Source organism: Eptesicus fuscus, chromosome 15 (assembly GCF_027574615.1).
Source record: "Eptesicus fuscus isolate TK198812 chromosome 15, DD_ASM_mEF_20220401, whole genome shotgun sequence".
Classification (NCBI taxonomy): Eukaryota; Metazoa; Chordata; class Mammalia; order Chiroptera; family Vespertilionidae; genus Eptesicus; species Eptesicus fuscus.
Window position 1 is genome coordinate 51641524 of NC_072487.1, and position 21238 is coordinate 51662761.

Genomic DNA, 21238 nt, shown 5'->3' on the forward strand with positions numbered 1-21238 from the left:
AAATGGGGCACACAGGTAATGAGAGAAATTAGCAGTCTTTTCAAACAAAGCCTGTGATAGATGACTTAAGAGAAGGTTCATTCATTAAGGCAAAGTGAAAGAACAAAACGCTCCTTGTAGTACCATCTATTATCACTATGCAACCGAGACAAGGAAAAGGAACTTGTTTATTTTACGTCTTCCTTGAAAAGCGGCTCAGTATGTGATGTCCTTTTGTTGCCCAGGACACTATCCTCTACACTTATCAGAGTCCCACTGATGTGCCCCTTGCACTTCCCCCAGAGGCTCTGAGGTCTCTAAGCCAGGATATATAGATATACTTTGAATCTTCACCCGCGGACATGTTCGCTGATTTTTAGAGAGGGGAAGGAGAGAGAAACATCGATGTGGGAGAGTACCATAGATCAGTCGCCTCCTGCATTTGCCCCAACCGTGACTGAGGATGGAACCCACACCCTAGGTATGTGCCCTGACGGAGAATTGAACCCGACATTTCGGTGTAGGGTACCACATCCCAACCAACTGCTACACCAGCCAGGGTGGGTCTACGTATTTTTTTTATCTTTATTTGTACTTATTCCCACTCCTCATGATCCTGCCACCCGTGCATGTTAAAGAAGGAAGGAGGGAGGGATACAGGAATGGATAGTTTGTTTTGCAACTGAAAATAAAAATACAGGTCTACCGCCAGAAAACAGAAACCCACAGTGAACTGGGGACTGCCTGCCCACGTTATTGGTTAACAGTTACTTGTGCTATCATAAAAACACAATTCATCCAATAACCATGGAAACCAAAATGAAGGCACTATGGTGAGGGTGGCACTTTTCAGAAGTCTAACCACCACTGGAGGCCCGAAACCAGAAAGACAAAGAAATCCAACTACTCCAAGCCAGAAATAAATCCTCCCCTAAAGCCCTGAAAAGGCAGCATTTCCTCCAGCGTCTAACATCTCACCAGACTTCAACAAGGGTTCTGGGGCTGCTGGGACTGATCATGAAATAATTTAGGCCTCTCTATGTGCTCCTGTCCCTCGGGGCCAGCTGCTATGAGGCAAGCTCCCTGGGAGCTGACACTTACTGTTATTATAAAAGGTACTGAGGACCAGCAGAGAAATAACACATATTCTCCTGCTCCTAGGTGTACAAGCACACAGCAGGTGCTCCAAAAATACTTACTGAACAAATGGAAAATTGGGTTAGAACTCAGGGACAGCGCAGTGTCTGGTAAGCGGCATATGTTCTCTCCACCATGCAGCGCCAACATTCTGTCGGTTCCTGAGGAAATCCAAGTCCCATTCTCTTTCTGGGTCCGGCCTCTCCATTTGCAAAAGGGGACAGCTGGGTTAGACGGTTTCCTAGGCTCCGACAGTCCATCACTGTACTGTGTGCTTTTTTTGGTGGTAGCACAGGCCTGGCACTTTTCTCCCCCCTCGGAGGGAATCTGATACCCATCTGCTCCAGCACATTAATGTTCCCATCCTGCCTGACTCATTTGATAGGAACAACAGGTTCACATGCCAATCGTAAATGAGAACCGAAGGGGCCCAGAAAGAGAAAAGGGGAAAGGATCTCACCCTTTCCACTGATTTTGAGAGAGTTGAAAGGAGAGGGAGAGACGGGAAAACAAAACAGCACTCTTTTAAGGACTAAACATATAGAAACTGACACGTGAGTATTCTAAACACCCCTCACGTGAAGCTCAGTTACTTAAAAAACTTGTATTAATAGCACTTTCTTTGAGCACTTCTGTGCCTGACACTTGGCTAAGCTCTTTGAAACTTAATCCTCATAGCAACCTTTAAACTAAGTATCATTATTATCTGCTTTGGACAAAGGAGGGTTCTCTGTGGCTCAAGGTCACACAGCTAGTAAGTGGCAGAACTGGAACTCGAACCCGGGCCTCACTACCTCCAGAGTTCTGGCTCTTCGAATGGTTTTTCCTTCTTCACTGCAGCCCTATGAGGGAGGCCGAGCAGAGATCATCGCCTGTGCTTTAAAGGTGGAGAAACCGAGTCTCAAAGAGGCTTGCGACGTGCACAAAAATAGAGGAGTCACTGGAGAAGGTGCTCGGCCCAGACACTCGCTCCTGCATTCTTCCCATCCTAAGAGTCTGCTTCACCCTCTTCCACTTCACTTACACGCTCGCAACACCTGAGGGCTGAAGGCAACCGCGGAGGTCCGCGTACCTTCCCGGCGCGGACGCTTTACAGGAGGGGAAACCAAGGCACCGCTCTACCTCCGCGCGGCAGAGCGTCCAGATGCCTGCCGAGTGCAGGGGCAAGGGCACCCACCCTGGTCCCGCCAGGGACAGATGCTCAGCCTCTGCCCGGACCCAGCGGCGCCTCCTAAACCGGCCGCCTCCCAAAGCGCCCAGGTCCCCGGGAGCAGCCTGCAGGCGCCCAAGCCCCTGCTCGGGCGGCCCGGGCCTGGAGCTTCCCGGGGATGCGGGTGGAACCAGTCCGCCCGCAGCCTCCGCGGGCCGCCCGCCTCTTACCTCGCCGAGAGCTCCCGCGGGCGCTCGCCCGCGCAGTCGGGGCCGCGGGCGCTGGAGCTGCAGCGCAGCCGCGAGGCGTGGGGCGGCCCGACGCGCCGGGAGCCCCGCCCGGGGGCGGACAGCGGCTGGGCCGGTGCGGGGCGGGCGCCGTCACGTGACGCGCGAGGCCGGGGATGCTGGGAGCGGCGGCCGGGCGGCGGGGGCCGGCGCCTAGACCACCGCGGCGGAAAAGGAACCTGGAGGCGTCTCTGCGGGGAGGGGCTGGGCGGGAAGAGGAGGGGAGACGCGCGGGGCTTCAGCTCTGCAAGTGGAGCTTGTGGGAAGGTAATGAAGGCTTGCACTGCGTGGCCCCAAAGGGGGCAGAAATAGAATCGGTGGGTGGAAATTGCAGGCAGGCGTGCTGGGGTCAGTATAGAGAAGATTCTTCCCATCACCGGAATTCTCTATCCTTGGGCTGTTGCAGATGGTGGTAAGCAACTTGTAGGTGTGCTCACAGGGGCTGGGTTCATTCATTCAACAGACTGACCACCGGCTGGGCGGCGGGCGTGTAAATATAAAAGTATTATGGATACAGCGCTTACCACAGTACCTGCCACACGGTAAAACGGAAGTTGTTGCTGCCGCTGCTATTATTGTGAGCATAAAAGTGAACAAAGCGGATACGGGTCCTGTCCTCGAAGTTACTTCTCAAGTGGAGAAGGTAGTTGTCAATCAGATATATTTAAGTATGTATTTTAAATTATAGTAAGTGCACTGGAGGAACTCTGATGTAAAATTAGGGGGCAAGGGAGGGTGGTCAGCGACCTCTCAGAGAACGGGAAGGAGAGTTAACCAGATGTCAGGAGGGAACGCCAGTGTGAAGACTCAGGTGGGGTGGAGCAGGGCTGAAGGAAAGAAGATTGCTCTTTGGGTAAACGGAAGATGTCCAGTTTGTCAGAGCGTGTTGGGTTAAGGAGAGAACAGTATAAATGAAGTTAGAGAGGTAGGAGCTAGACCATGCAGCACTTAGTAGTAGGCCATGAGAAGGATTTTAAAATTTTATGTGAAAGGAAGCCACTGACGGTGTAGAGAATGTAGATGAGTTGATACCTTTTTTTAAAAAATAGTATGCCAGCTACTATGTGGAGAATAGACAAAGCTAAGAGTGGAAGCAGAGGCATTGGTTAAGACTTGGACTGGAGTAATGGTGGTGAAGATGGGAATGGATTAGAGACACATTTTGGGGGGGGTAGAGTCAAATTTGGCTCGGTATGGGAAATTAGGGGGATTCCCAGAAGTCTAGCTTAACCTACGGATTGGGCCCGTGGAAGTGCTGTTCATTAAAATGGTAATAACTATTGTAGGGGAACATATTTGGAGGTGGAGGGAGATCAAGAGCACAATTTTGCACCTGCTAAATTTAAGATGCTTCTGTGTCATCCAAATGAAGCAATAAAAAAGCCAGTTGGATATAGACTTCTGGACTTTAGGAGAGAACGTCAGCTGCAGAAATCTAACTTGCGACTGCTGTAAAAAAAGAAATTATCACACTGGACAGAGGTTTGTAATAGCTGATCCCTGTGGCCCCATGGACCTGTCAGTCCCTAATTCTATAGAATGTGGTCTATAAAAATGTATTCCATCTATTGTTATTCCGAGTGAAGTCCAAATTACCAAGCAGCTGCTCTCTTTTTATACATGGGTGGGGAGTAGTAGTGGGGGAGGAACCACCCTACGCCTAAAGCCAACAGTGTATTTTAAGCAGACACAAAGCTGTACACACAGTAGCTAGGTATACTGTAGTAGAAACGCCTCTCTGACTTAGGTCAGGTCGGACCAGAGCAGGTTATGATTTATACTACAATGAGTTTGATGATTTACCGATGACTGGAAAAGCTATGCCATCTAATCCTTTGAAAAGTACCCCATTGTGTGAAACTGGCAGTCTAGATGTCTGTCAGTAATCAAAAGCCTGAATTTCTGGATTTGTGCCAGCCAACATTATCCTTTTGGCATTTCTATAAAAGAGCTAAGTATTTAATTTTTATTTATTTATTATTATTACTAGGGGCCCAGTGCATGAATTCGTGCACCTTGAAAGGAACTGTGGGCTCTGAGGCTGTGGTGGACACAGGGGTGGGTCTGGGCCCATCCTCCGTGCCCCTGCCCCGTCCCTCCCCGCTGCAGCCCCTGGTCCCCCATCTGCTGGCAGCCTTGCTCCTGCTGCCGCTGCTGCTCCCACACGCTGACAGCGCCAGCCCCACTTGCATCTGCTGACAGCGCAGAGCAATTGGGGCCGGAGCCAGCAGCAGGAGCGAGCAGTGGCTGCTGCTCCGATTGCCCCTCAGGAGCCTCCGCTCACACCCACTGACGGTGCTGAGTGATCGGGGCTCGCACCGGGCCCCAGCAGTGGGTGCGAGCACCGGAGGGACCAAGGCGCCCGAGAGCAAAGAATTTTCAGTAACCACCAGAGGTTCACCCCGATGACAGCGACCAGCGCCCCACCTTGGTCTGGCGCCCCTGCTCACCTGCTCCACCATCCTGCTGTGGCCAATGCCCATCATGTTCTGTGCTCTGCCGCCTACTGCTAACGCCCGCCATGTTCCACACACGCCCCCTGGTGATCAGCGCACATCATAGAGACCGGTTGTTTGGTTGTTCTGCTGTTCGGTCTATTTGCATATTAGCCTTTTATTATGTAGGATTGTTTTTTAATCCTCACCTGAGGATATTTTTCCATTGATTTTGAGAGAGAGTTGAAAGGAGAGGGAAAGACAGAGAAATATCAATTGGTTGCCTCCTGCACACGCCCCGACTGGGGCCAGAGATGAGCCTGCAAGTGAGGTACATGCCTTTGACCTGAATCGAACCCGGGACCCTTCAGTCCGAGGGCAGACACTCTATCCACTGAGTTAAACTGGCTATGGCCAGTAAGCCTTTTAAAGGAGTGCAACAGCAGGTTTCTACAAGAGTATGCTATCTGCCCTAGCCAGTTTGGCTCAGTGGATAGAGCATCGACCTACGGACTAAATGGTCCCAGGTTCAATTCCGGTCAAGGGCACATGCCCAGGTTGTGGGCCCCATCCCCAGTGGGAAGCGTGCAGGAGGCAACTAATCAATGATTCTCATCATTGATGTTTCTCTCTCTCCTCTCCCTCTTCCTTCCTCTCTGAAATTAATAAAAAATGTATTTTTAAAAAAGAGTATGCTATCTTTCTTAGTGGTGCAAACATCACTTGTTGAGTGGAAATGTGATTTTACATATCAGTTCTTGGACATAAAAACATCATTTGCAAACTGCAGTTGAGCCCTCTCTTCTTTCTACCCTCATCTCTCCTGTGCATGCCTCTATTCTGCCACTTGCTGTGGATTTTTCTTTGCCATTAAACAAGAGCCAACTTGCTCAACTTTGCATCCTGGCACATAGTTGATATTTATTGTGAAACTAGAGGCCCGATGCACGAAAATTTGTGCAAGAGTAGGCCTTCCTTCCCCTGGCTGCCGGCACCAGCTTCCCTCCGGCACCTGGGACCCGGGCTGCTTCCCTCCGGCCAGTGGCCGGCACCCGGGACCCAGGTGGCTTCGCTCCAGCCCCGGCTTCGTCCGGAAGGATGTCTGGTCTAATTAGCATATTACCCTTTTATTATTATAGATGAGAGTAAACATACATAATTTTCCATAGACATGTGAACTTCATTTACTTTGCTTTATAGAAAAATGAGACTTACAGTGATTTGTTCAGGGTAAACATAATAGATTTCCATCATCCTTTTTTTTCTGCCCAGGATCTAAACTCTCTTCCTACCTATGGAAATTCGCCATCTTATAAGCTTGTTGGGAATCAGGGCATGCCTTCCACTATAGATGCTGAAATCCAGATATTTTCTACACTTCTCCATGTGACACTACAAATTAAACATTCTCTGGACTTTGAATTGGGAGCCAGAGACATAGCAAAGTAGAATCATGGAATAATTATTTGGTGACCATGCAAATGCAGCGAGATGAAGTTCTCAGACCAACACTGGCTGCCATAATAGTCCAGGGTTCTGTGCCTGTGGCCTTGGTAGCAAATGGTGGCATCTAATCCTCAGCAGAGATGGTGTCTTCACTGCACCAGGTTGTGTGGAGTGACCATGTGACAATGGATGACGTTCCAGTTGCCTAGTCTCCAAGCCCGATTCTCTAGGCCCCTGATGATGCTAAACTACCCATAATTTTTTGAATAAATTACTTTTCTCCTTAAATCTACCAAGGCTGGATTTTGGTGTTTGCAAGTAAAAAATCTGACTCATATAGTCACATAGTAGCAGAGCTGAAGCTGTAACCCAGGACTTTGAACTACTAATTCTAGTGCTCCTTTCTAACATATAGATTCTAACAACCCAGTTTTCATATTACATATATCTCTAAATCACCTTTTATTCACCAAACTGTTATTTTTAATGTCAGCTGATTAATGAATATTTCAAGTAACTGCATGGTGAGGCAGTTGCCAGTGGAACATTGTTTCAAATGCAGCAGTATTATTGTCTATGGCTGTTTATGTAATATTAATTTTTTTGCATATCTTTTATAGACATTAATTGGAATATGAAAATACTAATGTGACTGAGAAAGAGGAAAATTATCAGACATGCTTTAAAGCAGATTTTTCACATTAGTACAATGCTTTTGGACTAAAGCTAGCTGTTTTATTTATGAAGGAACAATTTAAGAGCATTTCATAACTGAAAACATTTCATCAGATATTATTTAAAACACAGAGTAAGTGATTTCGTAATGTTTTACATCTCAGTAACAAGTCTGTTCAACTTTTATAGATGTGATTTCTATATAAGCTTTTCTGAACTTGCACAAAAGTAGGCAAATGGCACCACAGGTATGCATCTGTAATGTTGCGTGCATGCAAATAGCATGTAAGTAACAACTGTTCACAGTCTCCTATGTGATAGACATATAGAGTAAGGAAAAGACCTGGTGTTTTATTTCTAATTTATCACTGTAGCCTTCAAAAAAAATAGGTTATGAAGATTGCTCTTGTGTAATGAAATTTAGAATTGCAGTATATACACTAACCAGCAGATGTCAGAATGGGATCTTCTTTAAGACTAAAGTTTGAAATATAACAGGAATTTCTGGAAGGACTAAAGGTTTTTTCTCTTCTGTGCTCAACACACTCCAGTCACACTGGCCTTTATTCTTTAAACACATCTACTTTAACACTTTTTCAAAGGTTCCTCGCTCTTTTATCGGGCAAATTCCTAGTCATCCAAATCTTACTTTAATATGACTTTCACAGGGAGCTCTCCCTGCTTCCTCCCCAACCCAATAGGTCAAGGGATCCTCTATGCTTTCTTCTCAGTTACCTGTACTCCACTCTCCTACCAATTTATGTAATACTAGAGGCCCGGTGCACGAGTTCGTGCACCAGTGGGGTCCCTCAGCCTGGCCTGCTCCCTCACAATCCCGGACCCCTCAGGGGATGTAGTAGTGGGGCCTGCTGCCATGCCGCTCCCACTCATCCCAGCCCCACTGTGCCTGCTGCGCACTCAGGCACATAAGGGGTGTCCACAGGAGAGGCTCCAGGCGCTGCAGCTGCGCTTGCCAGCCCTGAGTCCTGCTTCTGGCGCCTGTCAGTCAGTTGACTGGCGCTCCCACTGTGGGAGCGCACTGGCAACCAGGGGGCAGGTCCTGCGTTGAGCATCTCCCCCCTGGTGGTCAGTGCACATCATAGCAACCGGTCAAGGGTCTTTTGGTTGCTTGGGCTTTTATATATATAATGAAGATTAGTGATGAAATTGTGTAATTCTGACTCCCTTGCTAGATTGTAAGTAAGCCTCTTAAAGATAGGTACCATGAATGAATTCTGCTCTGCTGTATCCCTCACCTACCACAGTACCTGGCCCTGTGTAGGCAATGAATGTTTGTGAAAGTGAACACCTCTATCAGATAGGTTGGGAATATTTTTCTGAGGCCTAGAATGACAGGCAGTATCTGAAAAGTTAGCATTTTTTCATCTTCAACTCAGCAGTCAATGTATTTAGCCCCTTCTTTGTAAGGATATTATGTGGAACAGAAAAATGTGTGAGATAGTACTTCAAGTAGTTTTCAGTAACAGGGAAAAGAAACAACAAACTTTCCCCCATAGTGGCAAGCCCTACTACAGAATATCCATGTTCAGATTCTGTTTGCAAACCTCCTCCAGTGAAAAGCCCCTTCCACAACCCAGTCCACGTTGGTCACAGTAGTGGAGCTTTCCAAATACTAATCCTACCTGCCTTCTGGGGCAATTATTCTTCTGTTGATACAACAACCCTTTTAGTTATTACAAACAGCTCTCAGACTCCTACTATAGGTCTTCTCACACAACAATTTCAAAAATACAACTAAAAGACAAAAACGTCTACCACCCAGAACCACAGGAAAGCTGGCTGAGTGGAAGATTTACAACTAAGAAGAGAAAGAAGCACAATCGCTGAAAATCTGAGGTACGGAGGCACGCGAATCGGGCCAGCGGCAGGCGGCTGGGTGCGCGGCTTTTCTTCAACCCGCAGGGAGACAAGCTCCCGATCACTCTGAAATCCAGTTTCTGGAGACACTCGGGGGTCCCAGGCACCTACGGGGAGAAGCTGGACTCTCGGCCATCGGGTCGGAAAGTGAGAGTGACTTTTTTGCAGTGGTGCGCCCAGCAATCATTGTTTACTGCGCTGGAGCACGTGGCGCAGGGACTTGGAAACGTGGAAAGGCAGAGACGGCTGACGGCAGCCATCGCCGTTGGCCACGCCCCAGCCTAGTGACGCCCTGAGACCCCACCCAGCCCTGAGGCCCCCCCCCGAGGCCCCGCCCCGCACATTCTACAAACCCGCCCAGGCTCCACACAGTGGCTTTTGCATATAAATGGCCTGTTCTGGAGCAGCTTAACCAACTGCAGCTCCAGTCAGACTGCTCCAAAACCGCCCAAGCAAAGGAGGAGAAAACTAGCCCTTGCTGTAGCTCCTGCTGGGGGACACACAGTACACAAGGGTACACCAAGAGTGTCCACCTCAAGTAACTGGGAGGCTGACCCGTTGAACCAATAGGACACCTAGTACACAAAACTACCCTACCAACTTAGGGAAGCAGAGAATATGAGAAGGCAAGGAAACAGATCACAAACCAAAGAAATGGAGGAGAACAAGCGACTGGACATAGAGTTCAAAACCACGGTTATAAGGTTTTTCAAGAATTTCATGGAAAAGGCCGATAAATTCCATGAGGACCAACTAGAAATTAAACATACACTGACTGAGATAAAAAATATTATACAGAGACCCAAAAGCAGACTAGAGGATTGCAAGAATTAACTCAAAGATTTGGAATACAAAGAGGCCAAGGACACTCCTCCAGAGAAGCATGAAGAGAAGAGAATTCAGAAAGTTGAAGATAGTGTAAGAAGCCTCTGGGACAACTTCAAGCAAACCAACATCAGAATTATGGGGGTACCAGAAGAAGAGAGAGAGCAAGATGCTGAAAACCTATTTGAAGAAATAATGAACGAAAACTTCCCCCACCTGATGAAAGAAATAGACTTACAAGTCCAGGAAGCGCACAGAACCCCAAACAAAAGGAATCCAAAGAGGACCACACCAAGACACATCATAATTAAAATGCCAAGAGCAAAAGACAAAGAGAGAATCTTACAAGCAGCAAGAGAAAAACAGTTAGTTACCTACAAGGGAGCTCCCATACGATTATCAGCTAATTTCTCAACAGAAACCATGCAGGCCAGACGGGAGTGGCAAGAAATATTCAAAGTGATGAATAGCAGGAACCTACAACCAAGACTACTCTACCCAGCAAAGTTATCATTCAGAATTGAAGGGCAGATAAAGAGCTTCACAGATAAGAAAAAGCTAAAGGAGTTCATCACCACCAAACCAGCATTATATGAAATGCTGAAAGGTATTCTTTAAAAAGAGGAAAAAGAAGAAGAAAGATAAAAATTATGAACAACAAATACATATCTATCAACAAGTGAATCTAAAAGTCAAGTGAATTAAAAATCTGAGGAACAGAATAAACTGGTGAACTTAATAGAATCAGGCATAGAATGGGAGTGGATTGATAATTCTCAGGGGGAAAGGGGTGTCTGTGTGGGGGGTACAGGAAGAGACTGGACAAAAATCATACACCTATGGATAAGGACAGCGGGGGCGGGGGGGAGGTAAGGGAAGGGGGGGGTAGGAACTGGGTGGTGGGTAGATATGTGGGGAAAAAGGAGAAACAATTGTAATCTGAACAATAAAGATTCATTAAAAAAAAAAAAAAAAGACTCCTACTATAGGTCTTCTCAAGGCTAAGCACCTTTACTTTTTTTTTTTTTAATTTTATTGATTTCAGAGAGGAAGGAAGAGGGAGAGGTAGAAACATCAATGATGAGAGAGAATCATTGATCGCCTGCCTCCTGCATGCCCCCTACTGGAGATCAAGCCCGCAACCCGGACATGTGCCCTTGACCAGAATTGAACCTGGGACCCTCCAGTCTACAGGCCGACACTCTATCCACTGGGCCAAACTGGCTAGGGCTGAGCACCTTTAATTTTTAAAAATTATTTCCTAGAAGCGTGGTTTCCAGACCTTTCAGTTTCCAGACACATAACTATCAAACTGACAGGTTGGTTACCTTTCATTTTTTATTTTTATTCCAATTCTGACCTGAGGATATGTATTTTAAGTTTATTCTAGAGAGGAAAAGAGAGGGAGAGAAACATCAATGTGAGAGAGAAACATCGATTGCCTCCCATACATGCTCAAACCAGGGATTGAGCCTGCAACCTGGATATGTGCCCTGACCGGGAATTGAACCTGTGACCCTATGGTGTAGGGGACAAGACTCTAACAAACTGAGCCACAGGAGCCAGAGCAGGCTGGCTACTCTTGAAGCATCTGTCAGACCTTACTGTAATTTTATTTATTTTTTATAAATATTTTTTTATTGATTTCAGAGGGAGAGAGGGATAGAAACATTGATGAGAGGATAATTGATTGGCTGCACCCTGCCCTCCCCGCCACCTATACTGGGGATCCAGCCTGCAACATGGGCATGTACCCTGACTAGGAATCCAACCAGAAACCTCCTGGTTCATAGGCTGAGGCTCAACCACTGAGCCACATCAGCTGGGCTAATGTAATTTTATTAATACAACCTAAAATTCTTTCATTTTAATTTTGATTCTTTTTTTAAAATATTGATTTTAACTGATACCCAATGGCTATCTAATGCCTTGATTCAGGATTTCTCTGAAAGGCCACCCTAGCATCAAAGATACCTTTGGAATTGACTAAAACTGCTACTGCAACTAGGGTGACCAACCATCCTGGTTTACCCGGGACTGAGAGGTTTCCCGGAACACAGGCGTTTCAGGGCTAAAACTGGGAGTCTGGGTGGTTGGTCACCCTAGTTGCAGCTGCATGACAGTTCAACTTCTCCTCCTGACCAGACTATTTCACTTGCTCTCTTATGTGTTTTCCCCCAAAATACTCCCCCAACACTCCCTGCACAAAATCTCAGCATCTTCTCCAGGGAACAAACTGGCAACAGGGCTTTTTAACAAAATTCTTTTTTAAGAGAGAAGAAATCACAGCCCTTTGTATGCTATTGGAAACGATCCAACAACAAAAAGAAAATTTGACAAAGGGAGAATTGCAGGCAAGATCCATGGGTAGTTAATGGGGTGGAGGAATTGAGTGCACCCGACATGGGATTGATAGAAGCAGACATTTCAAACAGGAGGGAGCGTACAAATGCTGGTGTGTGGGTAGGTATCATGGGGTAAGTTTAAGAAAGCTTTCTTCTGGATGCTTCTATGTTCTCAGGGAAATATGAAGCAACATCATCAGCTGAGCTTAAAGATTAGAGGAGATATGGGAATTCTGAGGCAAGAGAAGAAATGAAATGTGAAGAGGAGAAAGAATAACCTGTGGAAAATGTAGTGATCCTGCAGGACCCAAAAGAAGAGGCATCATTTTCCAAGTGGATTCTTGTCAGCATGTCTGTTTTTCCCCAGCCACTTTCAACTGCACAGGGCAGGCACAGAGCAGGCGAAAAGTTGGATTTAAGAGGGTTGAGTTTTACCAGGGAAGTACAATGAAGCTACAGAGAGGGAAAGGGGGTTGAAGGTGTATGTTAATCATGGCTAATGGAGTCTAAGCTGAGACATGAGGCTGGTGAAGAACAGCAACTAGGTGGCAGAGTGAATAGACTATGGTGCCAGGTGGAACTAAATTATCAGTACTGGAGAAAGGCACTTGAGGATAGGGTACACTAAATAAACATTAAAATTCCCAAGCTTTGGCCAGCTACTATTTATTAGCCACTGAAACTTCTAGAGTCTCAAACTCCCTATCTGTAATATGGCATTAACATCGACGGTTAAGGCTGTTTTAGGTGATGAATTTAAATATTTAGTAATTTTGAAGTCTGTATACAATCAGAAGATAAGCATGCTATCTCACAGCACCTGGAAACACGAACAAATGCAGTGAATGCCAGCACAGATCACTTCTAAGCACCTTATACCAAAGGCTAACCATTAATAACTATCATTTACCAAGTGTCAGGCACTGGGCTACCTGCTCTACCTACATTCTCCCACTCCACCCTTATAACACTTTGAAACAGAGGTGTTTCTATATGCTAATTTTACACACGAAGAAAATGAGATTTAAAGGTTCATTTGCTACAGGTCCTGGAACTCTTAAGTGTTGGTGCCAGAACTCAAAATCAAGTCTGCCTGTCTTTAGAGCCAGTGTCTGTGACCATGGTACTATATCATGCACCTTTTAAGTTGGGAATGGACATAAATCACCAACATGGAACACAGCAAAAGGGGGTTAAAAATACACACTCTCTGGGTAAAAATGGTGGATAGAGAACATACATCTACTCCCACTCCCTCCTGAAATTCTATTAAATGACAGCAAAGTGATCTCACTCATTTATGGATAATAAGAACATTATAAACCGATGAACAAAAAGATAGATACAGAGACAGTAAAGCATCAAACAGACCGTCAAATTACAGCAGGAAGGTTAGGGAGAGGTGGGGAAGATAAGAGATCAACTGAAGGACCTGTATGCGTGCATATAAGCATAACCAATGGACGCAAAACGCTGGGGGGTGAGGGCATGTATGGGAGTGGGTTGTAGGGGGCAATGGTAAAATATGTACACATATAATCTACACTAATAAAAGAGAAACACAATGGTAAGACATGTACACATATAATACCTTAATAAAAAAATTGGGAAAAAAAGAGAAACATGCAAATTGACCATACCTCCACTACATCCACAAGCCACGCCCACTAGCCAATCAGGAGCGAGTATGCAAATTAACCCAACCAAGATGGCGGCGGCCATGGAGCTGGAGCGAGCAGGAAGTTTGGGTTGCCCCCGACGATGGAGGAAGCCAAGCTTCCCGCCTGCCCTGGCCTCCGCTCAAGGCTACAAAGTTTCAATTATAGAAGATAAATCCCAACAAAAATGGTGGCAGCCATGGAGCTGGAGAGAGCAGGAGGCTTGGGTTGCCCCCAGCGATGGAGAGCCAAGCTTCCTGCCCGCCCTGGCCTCTGCTCAAGGCTACAAAGTTTCAGTTATAGAAGATAAATAAATCCCAGATACCAGGGCCTCCGCTTGGGTTGCTGGGGGAGTGTGGCCTGCCTGCAAACCACCACAGGCCCCTCACCCAGGCGACCCCACGCCCCAAGGGAACCCCCACCCTGATCCAGGACACCCTTCAGGGCAAACCAGCCAGCCCCCACCCATGCACCAGGCCTCTATCCTATCTAATAAAAGAGTAATATACAAATTGACCACCACTCCAACACACAAGATGGCCAGCAGGGAAGGGCAGTTGGGAGGGACCAGGCCTGCAAGGGAGGGCAGTTGGGGGCTATCAAGCCTGCAGAGGAGGGCAGTTAGGGGGGACCAGGCCAGCAGAGGAGGTAAGGTGGGGGAGACCGGGCCTGCAGGGAAGGGCAGTTGTGGGGGGACCCAGGCCTGCAGGGGAGAGCAGTTGGGGGGGACCAGGCCTGCAGTGGAGGGCAGTTAGGGGTGACCAGGCCTGCAAAGGAGGGCAGTTAGGGTCAATCAGGCTGGCAGGGGAGCAGTTAGACATCAATCAGGCTGGCAGGGGAGTGGTTAGGGGGTGATCAAGCTGGCAGGCAGAAGTAGTTAGGGGCAATCAGGAAGGCAGGCAGGCAAGCAGTTGGGAGCCAGCATTCCTGGATTGTGAGAGGGATGTCCAACTGCCCGTTTAGGCCCAATCCCAGTGGGATCGGGCCTAAACGGGCAGTTGGACATCCCTTGAGGGGGTCCCAGATTGGAGAGGGTGCAGGCTGGGCTGAGGGACACACACCCCCATGCACGAATTTTGTGCACCAGGCCTCTAGTACCTTAATAAAAAAAAAGAAAAAATTTTAAAAAAATAAAAGGAAAGGATTCACCGTTTAAAAAAAAAAATTAAGTTAAAGAACATGTAAGCATAGCCCATGGACACAGACAACAACATGGTTAGGGCCAGAGGGAGGGAAGGGTGGGGTTTGGGTGGAGGGGGGTAAAAGGGAGGTAAATGAGGGACATCTGTAATTATTTCAACAACAAAAAATAATAAATAAGTTTGAAGATAGGAAAAAACATGACAGCAAAGATTTTTATTTGTCTTAGGGTACAAACCTAAAAGGAGGGAAGAAAAGAGACAACAGCAACAAAGTTAGAAGTTGGAAAGCAGTTGGACAAGTGGTAAATAACATGACAGACCCAAGAAAAGGGAATCCTGAGTTAACAGTAAGAACAGCAAAACAACCCAATTTACATCATAGATCCCTAAAAGGCTCAGGAACTGGTGGCTTCATATGCTTGTGGAAGTAGGAGGTGAAGGGGTAGACACGAAAATAAGAATTGGTTGAAGGTTTAAGTAGGCAGATGCTCTGAGCAACTCTACATCGCTAAGCAGGCTCCTCACCAAATTAGAAGTTCATCTTCTGAAAAGGGTAAAATAGCAGATTTTCTGGATTTTGGGATGCTAGGCAGTTATGGACAGGGTACTGCACTCAATACAAAGATTCAGTGAAAAAATGCACACTGGACATGAGATACAGAAAACAAGAGATCCAACATGGGAGGAGAGGAAAAGGAATTCCCAGGATGATGGTGAAGAGAGATCCCAGAGTACAGTCACACATCATATACAGAAAACTTCGAGTCTAGACTGAGGCAGGTCAGAAAGCTCCAGGAGAAATTCAGCAAGATGAAACAGTGGATCTAATGAAACTGAACACTGGGAGCAATGGCAAAAGGTTTAGTTGGTTTAGTGGTAAATTCATAGAAAACTAAGCCCAGGAAAAACAAAAAGATGTGCAGGAAACGAAAACAACGAACAGCACCCGGAATTCTAATGAAATTGATCTAATGAAAATCATACTAAGTACACTGAAAGGAAGAAAAAATCAGATGTATGAGTAAGGGAGGTAAAAGACCTAAATCCTTACTGACATGGAGAAGTCAGTAAGTCTAAAACAGAAAAATCCATACAATCATGTTATTTAGAGACATGAGGCAAATACCAAGATAATTAACTAAGAAGAGGTGAATGTAGTTGCACTGCCTCCAGGAGGAAGATTCAAGACTGTCCCCTTCTCCAACAAACTTGGAGAACTATCTGACTTTAAAAATACACGGTTTTTTCCTTTGGTGGTATTACATATCTTCAGCACCAAGCAGGAATGATGCCTTTCACAAAGGTTGCTTAATGAAACAATATCGCTTCATTGGATTAGCAAATTCTCCATTCCAAAACAAGAGGAACTCAATTTCATAGAGTTGTAATAATCACAATATTACAGTAGTCTCATCAGTGATTGATTTGCAGCAAAAAGCAGGTTTAGAAGAAAAAAAAAACAACACAATTTTTCTTAATTGGTACATTTATTAAAAATATAGACTAATGGTCCTGTGCTTAAATGTTGTTGTGGATGTGTGCTGGCTTCCATAAAACAGAACTAATCATAAGGAGCCCTTCAATATACTCCTGACAGAAGTAAAAAGGTCACTAGAAATGACTGACAAGACAGGGCCACTGCAGACATAATTCCCTTATATAATTAATAATTGCTAGAAAATGGAGTTTGACATTATTTACAATTATACCAACATCCATGGAGGCTGAGTATCACAGGCATAAGAAACGTGTTTTCGTGTTTCCCAAGTAGTTTTCTGTTTTAGCTATGAAGGTCAGTTACCACAACCAAACTTGTTCTTAACAAGCAGAAATTTTATGTCCATTCAACCAGAGTCTCTTACATCTTTCTGGGCCTATTCATTTGCAGAGTAGAAACTGTAACCAGGTTCTTCATATCATGCAGTCACATGTAACGTCCAATCTTTATATGCTGTCCAATTTCTTTAAGATAAAAGGAGCTGAAAGAAAAATAAACAAACTGAGAATTTGTTTTCATTAGCCCAAGTGACATTATGAAATTATAAGACTGGGAACAAATCTACAGGTTTAGATCAATACATTTTTTTAAAACAACTGCAAGTGATGGCCAAGCCTCTGTCTGTACAACCCATCAAAAGGGACTCACTGTCTTTCAAGGTGGCCCATTCTAGTGTCATCCAGCTATGACTGACTAGAGTAAACCCAAACTTCTTTCAAATGACAATCCTTTACTCTTGTGATTTCACTGTCAAAGGCACAAAACTCTAGAAGAAACAAATTGGCATTTATTTTACCTTTAAAAACGCATTTGAAAGAAGGCAGTGGGTGAGGGTGGAGACACACAATGAACTAGGACAGTGGTCGGCAAACTCATTAGTCAACAGAGCGGCAAGCATGTGGCTCGCAAGCCGTGGTTTGCTGACCACTGAACTAGGACAACCAGAAAAGCCAATCACACATTTTTTGTTGTTGTTAATCATCACCTGATATTTTTTTCGTTGATTTTTTTAGAGTGGAAGGGGGAGGGAGGGAGAGAGATGGAGAGAGACAGAGACAGACACACACACACACACACACACACACACACACACACATCGATTGGTTGCCTTCCGCATGTGCCCCCACCAGGGCTGGGGATTGGACTTACAACTCAGATATGTGCCCTTGACAGGAATCGAACCTGAGACCCTTTGGTGCTGGGGCCGACGCTCTAACCACTGAGCACACCAGCCAGGGCTAGTCACACATTTTGATTCCCCTACCAATTAGCTATGCCAGACCACATATGATACAGCCCTACTTCAATTATAAGGGTCCATATTAGGATAGTGTAGGTAGAAATGTCCAGAAAATTAGTAAGTGTTGTCATAAGGATCTAAAGAATATTACTGTTCTGTGTAAAAGTGCTATGGCCAAAATAAGCACATGAAAAGATGCTCAACAAAACTAATCATCATGGCAATGCAAATTAAAACTACAAGGGGATACCACCTCACATCTATTACAATGGCTACCATAAAAAAAAAACTGGTGGCAGGATGTGGAAAAATTGGGACCTTTGTGGTCACTGTTGGTGGAAATGTAAAAATGGTTATAGCTGCTGTGGAACACAATGGTGGTTCCTCAAAAAATTAAAAATAGAGATAAGCAAAATATGGTATACTATGGAATATCATTCAGCTTCAAAAAGGAAGGAAATTATGAACATATGCTACAACATAGATTGACCTTAGGACATCAAACTAAGTGGAATAAGCCAATTACAAAAAATAAAAAATAAGTACTGTATGATTCTACTTATATGGGATACTTAAAGAGTTCTGGAGAGTGCCCTGGCCGGTGTGCTCAATGGTTAGAACATCGGACCCATACACTAAGGGTTGTGGGTTTGATTCTTGGTCAAGGGCACGTACCTGAATTGCAGGTTCCATCCCTGGCCCTGGTGGGGGCATGTGCAGGAGGAAACCAATATATGTGTCTCTTCTTTTTTTAAAAAAAATATTTTTTTTTATTGACTTGAGAGAGGAAGGGAGAGAGAAACATCCATGATGAGAGAGAACCACTGATCGGCTGCCTCCTGCACACCCCCTACTGGGGATCTAGCCCTCAACCCCAGCATGTGCCCTAATCAGGAATCTAACTGTGACCTCCTGGCTCACAGGTCGACACTCAACCACTGAGCCACACCAGCTTGGCTTGATGTGTCTCTCTTTCACATTGATATTTCTCTCTTTCTCCATCCCTCTCACCCTTCCCCCTCTCTAAAAATCAATGGAAAAAATATCCTCGGGTGAGGATTAACAGAGTTCTGGAGATGGATGATGATGGTTGCACAATATTATGAATGTATTTAATACCACGACACTGTACATTTAAAAAATAGTTAAGATGGTAAGTTTTATTTTATGTGCCTTTTACCATCTTTAAAAATTTGGGGGAAAAGAGCTATGATGAAAAAAGCTGTCAGAATCTTTTCTCAGTACTCATACTAAAATATTAAAGCATTTTATTATTATCAAACTGAAGACAGTGAGATCGGTCAGAAACTGGCAGCTGTCTGTCATCTTTTCTACTAATTCTTATCAGAAAAAAAAAAATTCATCAAGTGAATGGATAAACAAAATGTGGTATATCCATACAGTGGAATCTTATTCAGCAATGAACAGGAAGGAAATAACAATACATGGAAGGAAATAATACATGCTACAATATGGACGAACCTCGAAAACATTATGCAAAGTGAAATAAGCCAGATACAAAAGATCATGTATTGTGTAGATTAGCGGTTGCCAAAGGCTGGGGGAGGGGTTAAATGAGGAATGATAGCTAAGGGCATGGAGTTTCTTTTAAAGGGAAAGAAAATGTTCTGAAATAGATTGTGGCGATGGTTGTACAACTCTGACTACACTAAGAAACCACTAAATTGTACACTTTAAAATGGGTTAATTGTATAATATGCTAATTGTATTTCAATTTAAAAAGTGATAATACAGAACGGTATTCTGTATGTTGTTTTAAAACGGTCTCATGTCAAATACAAAGGTCATTGAGAAGAAGCAAATATTTTACTGGCAGCTAAATCAACAAAAGATGGTTGTGGAGGAAATAAGTTGGGAGCCGCAAAAAGCTGTTGAAGAAGGTGATTTACATTACTTGGGAGTTTCTGTTCACCAGGGCTCCCTCTCCCCGAAAACAGAGTAATACCACCAACAGTGAAAGGGACACCTGGCGTCAGTGAGCTCTGGGCTAGGCCCGACATGAGTTTCTACAGGATGACCTTGGTATGGCCTTCGTTTACCTGAATCGTCCCAGCTTCTCCATCCAGACCTGACAGCAATATAATACAAGGAGCAATGAAGAGTACTGAACTGAGAACGAGATGGGAGCAAGTCACTTCCGAGATTTCTATCTAAAACCAGAGACGTCAACTCTAGTTCTAATATTCAGGGCCCCTGCAACTGAATATATTTTGCATAAGCCTCCCCCCCCTCCCCCGAAAGTCGAGTTCAAATTAATAAATGGGGTACACAGAATCTCAGGCCCCGCCTCCCTCAAAACGTTAAAGTCAAGACCAGATAATGCAAACAAGTTTCTGCCAACTATAAAATCAAATAAACCTTCAGGTATTATCATTAAATCCTATAGACTCACACCCTTTTCTTCTCACTCCCCCCCCCCCAAACAATCTTTACGTACAAATAAGCAAAACTTTTTGTTTTGTGTTTTTAAAAATATATAATTTTATTGATTTTTTACAGAGAGGAAGGGAGAAGGCTAGAGAATTAGAAACATCAATGAGAGAGAAACATCAATCAGCTGCCTCCTGCACACTCCCTACTGGGGATGTGCCCACAACCAAGGCACATGCCCTTGACCAGAATCGAACCTGGGACCCTTGAGTCCACAGGCCGACACTCTATCCACTGAGCTAAACCGGTTAGGGCTAAGCAAAACTTTTTGGATAACAAGGTCAGCAATGAAGTAAGAAATCCTGATACTGAGTTAAGAGGTCTGGATTCCAGGTCAAGATCACTCACTGAATTGCTGAATGACCTTGGACCAGACATTCCTCTACTGCAGATCTCAGTTTCTGTCTGCAAAACGAGGGAGTTGCTCTAGGTTATAACCCTGGAAGCGAATTCAAATGCTTCTAAAGCAGCGCGAGGCTGGGCGATTAACCACGCAGTCCGGGCCACCGCGTGCAGCTCAGTACCCCGACTCTGAGCGGCAGACTCCAAATCGCGCATGCGCCCGCGGCCCTGTCCCTTGCTCCCTGCGGCCGCTGAACTCAGTCCAAGGGCCCCCGAAGGTTCATAGAACCAGAGCTGGGCGGTCTCACTACTACAGCCTGGAAGGGCACTTACTGACTCGCAGCAGGGCCACATAGATGAGGAAGTTCCGTATGGAGGAGATCACATCCTCGCGCATCTTCCGTTTCATCTCCTCGGGGTCCAGCTTCGGCGCGAGGCCCTCGATACGGAACATCGCGGCTCTGCCTCACCGGCTTCCCCCAGCCGCGCTGTGCTCTTCTCAGCCGCAGCCTCGCGCCCGGAAATAAGCTCAACCACACTTCCGGTTCCCGCCCCTTATGTTCCAGCGCGGCAACGGGAGCCTGCGAGGGACAATCCTCGTCCTAACCTAGAGGTTCTCAAGGGGGCTGCCGAAAGGGGGCGGCCGCAATCTTAGCAACGAAGGAGTGGGCTCCTCCAGCCTGTTTATTTAATAACCTCTGTGTTGAGCTGGGAGCGCTGCGCTGTGAAGTGCTTTTACGCCCGGGAGCA

At 45.5% G+C, this 21238-nt stretch overlaps 1 protein-coding gene across 1 annotated transcript; it reads right to left on the reverse strand.

Annotated features, from left to right (window-relative positions):
- Positions 1 to 15156: 15156 nt before the first annotated feature.
- TOMM5 (translocase of outer mitochondrial membrane 5) lies at positions 15157 to 21018 on the reverse strand. The gene is made up of 2 exons (XM_008141892.3): positions 20822 to 21018; positions 15157 to 16936 (listed from the first exon to the last, which is right to left on the reverse strand). The coding sequence occupies exons 1-2, from the start codon at positions 20940 to 20942 to the stop codon at positions 16902 to 16904; spliced, it is 156 nt and encodes a 51-aa protein (XP_008140114.1). The 5' UTR covers positions 20943 to 21018; the 3' UTR covers positions 15157 to 16901.
- Positions 21019 to 21238: the final 220 nt, after the last annotated feature.

Excerpts from the sequence above, each read along its gene's own strand:
- TOMM5 (XM_008141892.3), bottom strand. The coding sequence starts at position 20,942 with ATGTTCCGTATCGAGGGCCTCGCGCCGAAGCTGGACCCCGAGGAGATG. Across the intron at positions 16,937-20,821 it reads TGTGGCCCTGCTGCGAGTCA|CTCCTTTTATCTTAAAGAAA; the intron begins GTAAGTGCCCTT and ends TTTTTCTTTCAG.